Below are 12,414 nucleotides of genomic sequence, written 5' to 3' on the forward strand. Positions count from 1 at the left end.
CTTGATCGCTTCATTAAAGTTTTGTGTTTGTCGCGGTGATTATCACTTTCTCACATGAAAGGTTTATAAACCTACTCCATCTTATGGCCAAATTACGGAAATAATGTTAGCAGGTAAAACAGTGTCAAAATGTAACATAGGATATGTTCGTATGTAGCCGTTGTCAGTTTTCCTCCTACATTACAGTTGAGCATTTGACATCGACACTTAAATACCTAAGTTGAGAGGAAGTTATTAATTTCCTTGTGACACAAGGAGATGGTTGGACAGTCAAGTGTTATGTTGTCGTATAGATCGAGTGCAGGGTGAGTATATAGGTCTTGTGCTACATGTGACTTTAGTTACATGTGTATTGAATGTATGAGTACACATACAGTGTTTCATGTTTCAGTGGAGCATTTCAAACGGTTATTTAAGCTTGGTGTCTTTTACATCCCAACCTCTTCATGTGCGTAAGCTTATGGTGTCGTATCAAAGTAAATAAATTACCACCGACGCATCATATCATTTATGTAAAATTACTAAAAAACCGTATTATCGTCAAGATTTCCCTAGGTTGATTTATTCTCCCAGTCAGTGTATTGATAAATGCATCATTTGTAATTAGACTGAAAAGTGTTCAAGAAGCATAATCATTCAAATTAATGTCATAACCAAATTAAATTATAAGATAAGCACTTTCTAGAGATCGTTATAAATTTCGTAATCTAATAAAGGGTTTTGCAGGCATATATCATTTTTGCCGAACCATTTTTACCACGTTACAACGATGTACTCACATGAAGGCTCTCACACCCAGGTTTTCAACTTAACCTCAGGATACACAAAAAATACATATATACCTGCATCTCCATATACACGAAATCAGACCCAGAGCAGCGACGCAAGAGGGACATGCAAGCTAATTACAACCAATCCACTTCCAAATATCGTTGTTTGGGTATACACAACATTGTTCAATAAACTAATGTGGAAATATTTGATAACAAATAATAGTTCTCTGTGAATTAGTTATTCCTCAGTATAAAATAATTGAGTATTGCTAAAAGCACCTGGTTTATTACTTTTAAAATTTCTCAAAGATTAACTTATTTTTTTTCAAAAATTGTATTAGATAGTTCTGGCCCGTAAATGTCTATAGATTGTTTTATATAGTTCTAGTCCAAAGAATTTATCTATAAATTGTATTAAATAGTTCTGGCTCCAAAATATCTATAAATTGTATTAGATAGTTCTGGCCCGTTAATGTTTTTAGATTGTTTTATATAGTTCTAGTCAAAAGAATTTATCTATAAATTGTATAAGATAGTTCTGGCCCCAAAATATCTATAAATTGTAATAGATAGTTCTGCCCCAAAAATATCCACACATTGTATAAGATAGTTATGGCCCAAGATTATCTATNAATAGATAGTTCTGCCCCTAAATATCCACAAATTGTAATAGATAGTTCTGCCCCTACATATCCACAAATTGTAATAGATAGTTCTGCCCCCAAAATACTACTAACAAGCGCACCAATAACATACTAGTCAGTTTACATATTGTACACATGACGTATAGGTGGAAACCCTTATCTTTTTTTGTATTTTAAGCTCAGGTAAAAGCGGCCGGTTACACATACATTGACCCGGTATATTTACTACATAGTATTTATAACTACAAGTAAAGGGTTACACAGACCAGGAAGTTTATATACAACAGTACGGAACACACATACATATGTTAAGAAACATGTCTGACATGTATCGACGTAAGCTGCATGCATGGGTATCTCCCTGTAAAATGAAGATATTGATCTTACTACTGACAATCCACTCATCAACAGGTTAGTAACGATTGTACTGTATTTGTAACTATATAAACTTTGTGTCGTAAACATAAACGATTGTCAGTGTAAACATTTACAGTTTGAACTATATGTTTATAATGAGGGTGGATTCCTGCCTGAAAATATATTATTAGATATGTAAACAACCTGGTTCTGATCCAGCGTTAACCGTTCATCCATGTAGACCATAATTGACTCATCCATACCAATGTATGGTACAGTCTACTAATGTTACATGGGAGTAAAATGGTTAAATGCGACGGGGTAAAATCAGTATATTTTGCATACCTATATGTTGATACACTAGGGTGGTCGGACTGCTTGGTAGATCACTCGCTTGCATTCCACCAAGGCGGATGGGGTTCGATACACCGAGCCGGCGTGACAATGTATGGGGTTACCTGCCCGACCACTATAAATTTACGAATGCAAATAGCATCGGAATACGTATTGAAAACGGGAAAAAACATATTTGTTTGCGTTGTATTGGCGCTTATACCCCATACATGGACATACTTTTATTCATATTATATTTTCAAAAACTAGAGACGAGAACAATATGTATTACCTGGATGGGACCGGTACTGCATCTATTTCTAAAAAAGCATGCATGTCCTGTGTCCTTAATATAAAAAAAAATCATTGTCTCTTATGTATGCAGTTGTGTTAAAAAAGTAAATGTCTTATTATAAGAGAATAAAAAAATTGCAAAAAGTAATCTCATCAGAAAAAGTGTTCCTTTTTCAACTGTGTTAACATCTCTGTGTAAATATTTGAAAACATATAACACGTTCCATATCTGAAACATATTCTGTCTGTAGATAAACTAGCTTTGCCAGAAATGTTTATTGTGTTTGATGACTAGTATAACTTAGTAAGCGTTAAAGGGTGTGAAGACATTGAAAGTAGGAAAGCGAGTAGATATGAACATATACAGATGTACTGCATGGTCTTGAATGAAGAAGTCGAAGTCAATGAGTTGTAATAAGAAATACATCGATGCGCTTTATGAAAACATTTGAAAGATGTTTTTGTCCCGTGAGTATTCCTTTTAAGTAGGTTTGTCCAATGGTTGGGGGAAGGTGTTTAGTCCCGTACCTATTAATACCGGAATCATTCCGGTAATATATATTTCCTAGTGTCTATAAATAATGCTGAGATTTCAACAAATTCTTAATGTGAATATTACCTTGTGTGCAATTAACTTAAGATGAATAATTACTGCTAAGGTGATTCAATATGTTTTAACACGGACTTATCATATTCATATTCCTTGGTTTCATTGTGCGGTAAGAAGTTTCCCGACAGTCCCTCTCTTTGGTCCCATTTAGAAATTTTGCAATGAGAGTAGTTAAACTGGACATTCAGAACAGACTAGGAATATGGGGATAGCAAGAAAATATAATTGGCAGTGCAGACAACACGTACATTTAATTAATAAGGAGGCAAATACACCAACTTTCTCGGTATCCGGTACACATAATAATAATAAAAAAACCAACTTTATTTAACGAGGATGACATGTTTAGCCAAAGGCTAATCTACCACATGGTCCTCATTGTTAGTAAATCATATAAGTGGTTAGTACAAAATCATAATTACAAATATCACAAATACTTAAATATTGCAACATAATATCGTTATAGAATTAAATGTTTAGTATCAGCTATAAGGATATCACAGAATGTACAAGAGTTGAAATTAGGTTAAAGTTTATCATCTATGATATACAATATTGCTTAATACAAGTTTAAAAATTATCACAGAATGAACAAATTAATTGTGTAAATTTGCCGGTACGTCAATTAAAATGGCACAATGCCTTAAGTACATATATGCTAAACATGCTACACATACACACATGCAGGCATATACAACACACGTAGAATCACGTACTTAAATCACTTAATCTGTGAATATCTATCCCCCACGCAATCAAAACTATTTATCAATAATTCGTAATTCGTGTTAAATTTTGAGGGGAGTAGTTATTGATATGCTATATTTGACAATGGAAACAGTTTATACATCATAAACGAGAATACGAAATATTTCGTTCGATTTGACACACAGCTGATACCTGTGCAAATGTTAAAAAATGAATTTAAATACAGCAACGTTGTTTAAAAGATAATACAAATAATTGTCTGCACAAGATGATTAAAGAATATATGAAATATTTCAGGAAGAAAAAATAGCTAAAATATTATGAAAAATATAAAGATCTTTCTTAGCTTGAATGATATATATATATCATATTAAATAAGATATACCATATTATATTATGAAATAGAGAAGGAACACTTCTTCTTAAATAAATGCTCAGATAGCTTGCCATTATAGCTCGTGGCCAATTTCTTTCTTTTAAGTCGATCAGGTTAATACTCTGATATTGATGTTAGTAGAATACTTCACATCGTAGCCGTTTGACAAATATACACAGTTATTGATTACCAATACTTAGAATTATTGCATACCAGTCAGAGTGATAACTGTAAATTCTTTATCCTTTATTGGGAGGTCCTCTTTGTCAATGGCATTTTCCGTATTTGTTGTCTTAAAAAAATATAGGAGCCACACGTACAAAACAAAACAATTTAATCAGTGATTGTTTTTTTCAACGTTCATTGTCTTCCTGAACAGTTTCAGAAAGACTATGGATAAGAATTTGACCATTTTCAACATCGTGCCGTAAGCAATCGTCTTTATAAAAGTAACAACATGAACATCATTCTGCAAGTTACGTGCGATGCATTAGTTAACCCTTTCTAAAACTGCTTTCTTATTCCTCTTTTATTTCATGGTTTATTTCATGGGTTATCTTGTTCATGTTCCCACATTTGTTTTTCCTGTTTCGAAAAAAACCCAATGAATTTGAGCCCAAGTCAAATATCTTATTTTACAGCAGCACATGAGTGCAGTCATGTAGCATACTAATTAATAAAGGGCCACGTTGGCTGTGTAGTTAAGTCATCTGACGATTTACTATCATTAGCCCTCCACTATTGGGTCGTGGGTTCGAGGTCTATGTTTAGATGTCGCCAGGTACTTGACGCAGGTCGGTGCTTTTTTCTCTCTGGGTACTCAATCACCAAAACATGGCCTGTCCTTAAATGATAAGACGTTAAACACAAACCAAATATTTTCCGTATATGGTGTTTTAAAAATATGAATAGTTTGACCTGTAAAACAGATGCTGCAACATTGACTGGGTCGTCAGAGTACGCTCTCTCCGGGATTGAGTTTATCCTGACGTGTACCGTACCGGATGAGGCAAACAGTGTCCAGCTGTACCGTCGTCCTGACGTGACTGCTTTACTAGGAAGCATACAAGTAGCTGGCGGTCAATGTTATAACACTGCTACTACTACTCCCGTCATCTGTAGCCCGGATGTCTGCTCCTGTACTGCCACCTTGTCTAACTATGGTACAGTGTTCCAGTGGGTCATACAGCCACAGACAAAAGACCATGGATCTACGTGGTTTTGTCGTCGTTCAAACCCACGTCTACCTGAACATGACAGGGTGGTAGAGAGCCCTGACTACACACTTAAAGTTGCAGGTACGTGACAGTCTCCAGAAACCGCCTTGCCTCATACAATTACATGGTACAATGTAGATTGCCTTTGTTTATTTATTATTATTACCTGTAGTTATGATACACGTGCTTTATCTTAACCGGTAACGTGAGCGTGTAAATTGATCTCCAATCAAATTGTCCATTACTGAATCGTACGGTTACAGCGCAAACACTTTTCGTACTTTTGGTTACATTTTGCGGTTCACGGAGCACAATAAGTCCATAATTTGCCCGTAAATATGCCACGCAGAATATCTAGAGCGATAAGAACCCAAGTCGGTTAATTATATATTTGATTCGCTGAATTGGATGATGTTATACCATACGAAGTATTACATATACTAATATTTACCATATAATAACGTTTGTTCACCATCATGACTCTAACCGAAAATCATAACTAGATTGTAAAACAATAATAATTAGAATAGAGTAAGGACAAGAATATCCGGAATTTTATCTTTTATATCAAAAATGTGAATTTATACTTATTTGTTAATATATATGTATGACGATTACTGATACATGTACGTGATCGAATATTTTGATCAGTATGTACATTTTTTAAGGCGATTCTAGACGCCCATGTATATTATATGTATATATATATATATATGTTTAGAATATTTGGAAAATATAATAAAAACATTAAAAAACATTAAAAAATATATATATATATTTTAAGTCAAGATTTTTTCAAAGAAATTTTATCATGATCTTTTTTAGTTTTCTATGATATTGAGAAATGAGTCGCCATAGTCATGAAAACACCACTTCAAAGTGTATGCAATAATGCGAGGAGACTGTGCTTCCGTCGTTTAAATAAACTTCGGAAAAAAGTAGAGGATATGATATTTACAACCTANCAAAATACTGAAACATTCTTCCTTCATGATTGAAGGGGAACTAAATGTAACATGACATGCTTTTATTTCCCGACACTAGGAATATGTCAAGTTTACAAAATACTGAAACAATCTTCCCTATAAACAGGGGAATTAAGTATAACTGGATGGACACTATATAGGCTTATGCAAAGTTTACGAAATTAATTATGAATTGACCCACAGGGATCAACCTATACAATTGCATGCCACAAGTATTTCATCATATAACAATATGTTGAGTGTCAAAAACTATTTATTCACATTACTTTTGTATACAAGACCCCACCAGGGAGGGGACAAACTCCATCATTTTATAATGATATTCAAATTATTAGAGTGAGTATAAAAATGACCAAAATCACAAAGTCATACATACCATGGGATGGACTTACTTGTCTTAACTGGTCAACATACAATGGATCATCAACTTCACCAAGTATGGCATGTTAAAGTTATATTCAGACCTAGTCGTATAAGGCAATGGCTAACCAACTAAACAGCTGACAAGAATAATTCGAATATGCACTTAACATAACCCCCAATTCAAAGGTTACACAAGGAGATTGTGATATCTGAAGGTCAACACGATCTAGGTTGTCCTGCTTTCACCAACCATTCAAATTGCAACGCTTAAAAATAGAAATGTTTTCAAAAATTATAGCAATCCCTTCGTTCAATGAAAACTGATACTGAATGTTGCAATATTTTGTTTGTTTTGAACAACACTTAAGCTGGTTTGATCACCCTCCATGTTGTTTACACTTGGTATCATTCAGTTCATTCAGACGCTTTATCTATTTACACTCAATTGATCGTTAAAACAAAATGTGACATATTTTGCAGCCAACTCGTTTACTGTTGCCGTGTTTCAAAATTCTTTTTTACTGTATGACGTGTTTCAAAATTCTTTACATATTTTAATATATTTAATTTCAGTTTGATGTGTTCATTTTTGTGAATGTCGCTTTCACCCTTAATGTCTCACATTGCCGATGGGCCGTAAAACAATACAACACAAACAAACGTTTGAAATAGACTGAGTAATTTAAAACACTATTTAAGCGCATAGTCGATCATGGTAAGAAATGTGCACAAGCACAATCCACGTGATGTCTTTAAACTGTTTTATTACATACTTACTAATACATACGTTTTTTTGTGTATATGCGATACGACACAATTTAATTAACCCATATCAGCCCTCGCCATATCACACCCCAAAACCCGTATCAGCCCTCTCCGTATCAGCACGCAAAACCCGTATCACACCCCTTTTAGATTTTTTGCGTTTTTCAATATTTAAAAAGAAAAATAGAACATCAGATAGTAGCTTTTATTAGTAAGTACATGTATGTAATAAACAGAATAAAACATGCCTTTTTCCATATCACACCCAGTGTCAACCCTCGACCAATATTAGCTATCGGGCCTCGGCCCTTGGGCTGATATAGCAGTCTCGGATTGATACTGGGTGTGATATGGAAAAAGGCATGTATTATTCTCTATATTTCAACGATTGACATATAGAATTTTTCAAAACGAGTAATGTATGAAACAAATACACGTCGCTGATTAATACGATTCATATCCTGTATTGCAATTGTACGTTATATCATTACACCCAAATGTTTATAGCGACTAAGTTTATATCGTTTACTGAGGAAAAGTAGAGGTTTACAACGACATGAGCTTAGGATTTTCCATGCCATGTCACATTACCAACACGTTTTAATGATTCATCAAGTGAAAACAAATGTTTCATAGTTATCTTACGATTATTGTAGCCCAGACCATGTCGTTGTCAGTAACGCCACTATCTCTCGTGATTGGACAGGAAGTTACGTTAACATGTACAGCCAGTCAGGACTTTATTGCTAACACAACAGTGTATTTCAGGAGGAACACATTCCTAGTAGTAGAGTTTAATTTTAACAGTTCTTCATGTACCTCAGTAACAACACAAGGAGGACAGAAATACACCTTTACCTGTGATTCCTCATCTGTGCGTGAGATGTCACTCACCATCCCAGTAGCTTACGTCACAGAGCACGAGCACGGGACAGACTGGAGATGTGAAATATTCTTCGGTGCAGCAAGCAATACTCTGAGTATTGTTCTTTTAAAATTTCCTGAGCGCATAAAGCATAATATGAAAAACGAGGTAATGATGCATGTTTCTTTTTGACGTGGTACACACCTATACGTTGTCTGAATTGTACTCAGCTAAATGAGGATACTTCTTAGATGAAAATATGCATGAAGGCAGTGAAAGACATCAGCGAGTAAACTAAAGTTGTTTTAGTGTACGTAAAGGCAGCTCTCCTCTGTGAACGTTCATTAAAAACAGTTCATGTATAACCAATATATATGCATGGTAATTTAGGGTAGTCGGAAATCATATTGTTCAGTTGTTACTCGTTGGCTTTGGAAAATGTATGGTGCTGAATCAAATGACAATATTCCTGCATTGCTCGTCTACAGCAAGGCATGTTCTTACTATACTTATTTCAGGGTTCCTGTCCCACCGGAACACTAGATTATTCCATTGTATTTTTAAGATCACCTGGTGCAAAGCTTCAAGGACGCTAATGAAATTCGTTGCCGTCTGTAGTCATTTACAGTAAACTTCTCTCTGAATCTCTTCTCAAAAACATCATCAGCTTGTCAGGACACAAAAAAAAAAAAAAAAATTTTAAGAAAAAAAAAAAAAAAAAGAAAATGTTTTTGTTTAATAGATTATACCCTGACTACTCTAGAACTATAACGCTAACATGGCACTTTAATTCGCTGAATTGGATGATGTTATACCATACGAAGCATTTCATATACTAATATTTACCATATAATAACGTTTGTGTGAATCGAAGTCTGTTCACAATCGTGACTCTAACCGGAAATCAGACACTGGATTATAATACAATTTTAATTAGAATAGAGTACGGACAAGAATATCCGGAAGTTTATTTTTTATATCAGAATGTGAATCTTTACTTATTTGTTGATATATAATGTAAGACGAATACTGACACTTGATAGAATATTTTGAACAGTGTATACATTATTTAAAGGCGATTCTAGACGCTCATGTACATTGTATGTATATTTATATATATGTTTATGTCATAAAATTTTGAAAATATATTTTTTTTAAAAAAAAAAAAAAAAAAAAAAGCTTGTCAGGACCGAATCTTATAGACCTTTAACAAATGGCGTTGAACAGATTCAGGATCACAGGCATCAACTGTTTTGGCATAGCTAAAGTCATGAAGAAAGTAACCGAAACGTATTTACCATGAAATGAAACTAAAACAAAAAAGGAATACACAAGCGATATTCAAACTAGAAATTCCCCCTTACCACCACGCCCCGACCAGTGTCGTTGGGGATGGTGTTGTCAAATACATCAGTTCGCCTTGATTCGTTTGTACTAAATCGCTATAACTTATATTATGTTCCTATAAAGCAAAAGGCGCAAAGTCTCGTTTAACAAATAGAAAGCAAGATTCCATATGCTAACTCATTTCGTCCAGATTCAATCTCACTCAATCTTCTTACACAGGTCCTTCCCGAAACTGCTTTCATTATATCGAACCAAGAGTCAAGGTTACTGTTACAGATAGTTAATAAACGCGTTTAGGTTCTTGTATTCACTTTGACACGTAAGATACCTTCTTGACTATTGTGTTTGTTGACATAAGTGTGATAAGCTTTCAAGCGGAAAGGATTTCTAAGTTTGAACTTATTTACTTCATACGTCAAACCCGAACAATTTTATTCCCATGCAATTACTAAATAATGCTGGTTCGCAATCTAATTTAAAACATGCCGTAAACTTGACAATACAATGATACATATACATACATATTCAGATTCCTCAATTGAACAGCCGTTGTTCAACTACACCACTGCACGCCGGGAATCGAGACGAGAATACAGCTGCTGTTACCCACTGCATGTGTCGTAGAGAAGTGACTAATGTGGAAACCCCCTGCATAATTGGGCATTTGCTTTGGTGCCCTCTTTTTCGGGACACAAAAGCAACCAAAATAAATTTGCTGCACACATTGCAATAGTAAGGATTTTTATATTTCTCTCCACCTCTAACTACATGTATGCATACTAAAGTCCTTAGAAATGGTAGTTGTTATTTCCTGCTTAACGTTCAGCATTTAGGGAAATTACAACAACTGGCTCATTCGTTGTCAGTATAATGTGACCGGCGGTATGCAGTGTTGGGTGCCTTTGGCATAGTATTTCAGTGAAAGTCGTCGGCATCAGATCCGCACTATCACAATGAGGCAAGTACACCATTATGCCCTGTTACCGGCACACATACACACATGCACGTTTATAAAACACACACATGGAGGCACGTTCTTAAATGACATAAGCTGTTAATATGACGTTTAACAAATTAAAGCCAAACCAAACTATCAACTTAATGCTACAAAGTGAGTACAGTGACCAATACTGTAAATGTTTAGACATACCTATTCTAAATGGGCTACGAATGCAAGCAGAGTAAACGACAGAAAAAATACAAAGGAAGAGGATCGATTACTTAACAACCTCTACATCTTTAATCACATCGCTTTTATTTGTGTATATAAATTGTTTTAAATTTCGTTCTACCTGTGATTAACATTACTTTTAATGACAGTGCCAGTATCTACGGTAACAATGACAACAGCAGGACTGTACGACCCTAGTGTGATGATAACCGCTGGAAATAACCGAAATTTCTTGTGTTCCACCTCTGCCAGTCGACCTGTTGCCAAAATTGCTTGGTTCAGGGGAGATAAAAACATCACGGATCAGGCCGGTACAGCTATTGATCAAGACGCAAGCAACGATATGTATACAAGACAGCAGAGTCTGACCATCACAGGGAGTGTTGGTGACACTGACAGTGGACTAAAGTGTGAGGCTGTGAACATCGAGGGAAGGATACCAATCAGCTCTCAAACCTCCAACATCATTATACAGTGTAAGTTTTCATGTTTAAATTATCAGATTTAGTGGTCACAAGTTAAATCGTTTTGTGAAACGTAGTATATATGATAAAAACAGATATTCTAAACACACATTTTATGAAAACTAAATTTTTTGAAACAAGAAAGTTATTTATATGTAAAATGCAATGATTAAGTGAGAACTTTATGTGTAATACATTCTGAAAACATCGATTTGAGAGTCATCTTATGCTCATTTCAGAAGTTCCACAAAAACCTTCGAAAACACCTTCTTAAATTATCTTTTTCTTTTTCAATGGTCTCCACTGAATCCTTCCTTTGCTCTTATTTGCCCTATTTTTATCCATTTTTTTTTTGAATTATGTTTTTGTTGACATTTAGGTATTCTCTTGTTGTTTTCTATATTTATATATTTGTGGTTGAGAATATTAAATATTTTTAAAGATTTAAAATAACCGTCCACACCATTTTTATATTTCATCATGAAAAGTAACTTTGATTTTTTAGGATTTTATTGATATAATTCAGTGTAAATTACAGATAAACGTACGAGACCTTTAAAGTGATTCATGAGCTGTTTATTTTTTCGATTTTGAAAATTTGGTTTATTTGCCAATTGGTATAATAATAATGTAATGTGCTTTCAATATATGCGAATCAAGTGTATTTTGTAGTAATCAAATAAAATAACATTGCAAAACGCTGGATAAATCTTTTAACGCAAACGTTATATCTATTGACCACAGGGGCGCCACAGACTGACCCGAGCCTGACCAGAGACCCAGCCAATGAGACGCTGACAGATGGTATATATGTGACTATGACTTGTCGTCAGGTTGGCGGCAAACCACTGGCCACACTTACATGGTCTGGTGTGTGTAGTTTTTGGAACACACAAATAGACAGTAGAGACAACACAACGGTCACTTCTAGTATTCAGTTTTCTCTGAATAAGACGTATACTGGTCTAGTATGTATCTGTGTGTCCAGACATCCGGTCAACAGCTACCAAAAGTCAGTCAATCAGACGTTTGACGTATTGTGTAAGTGAACCAATACGTTGTTTTTAACAACAATAATACATAACAAAAGTATTGTTTTTTTGTCGACAAATACAAAAATGAAAAGATTAACGATGACCCA

At 34.6% G+C, this 12,414-nt stretch overlaps 1 protein-coding gene across 1 annotated transcript; it reads left to right on the plus strand.

Annotated features, from left to right (window-relative positions):
• Positions 1–1,715: 1,715 nt before the first annotated feature.
• On the plus strand, positions 1,716–12,314 carry LOC110446583 (nephrin-like; the record flags this gene model as incomplete). Its single annotated transcript, XM_021491794.1, has 4 exons — positions 1,716–1,828; positions 5,025–5,393; positions 10,959–11,285; positions 12,018–12,314. Coding segments are annotated over exons 1-4 (1,099 nt in total), but the record flags the coding sequence as incomplete, so codon positions are not given.
• Between the last annotated feature and the right edge of the window lie 100 nt (positions 12,315–12,414).

The sequence above is a fragment of the Mizuhopecten yessoensis genome, unplaced genomic scaffold (genome assembly GCF_002113885.1).
Source record: "Mizuhopecten yessoensis strain PY_sf001 unplaced genomic scaffold, ASM211388v2 scaffold2807, whole genome shotgun sequence".
Taxonomy (NCBI): Eukaryota; Metazoa; Mollusca; class Bivalvia; order Pectinida; family Pectinidae; genus Mizuhopecten; species Mizuhopecten yessoensis.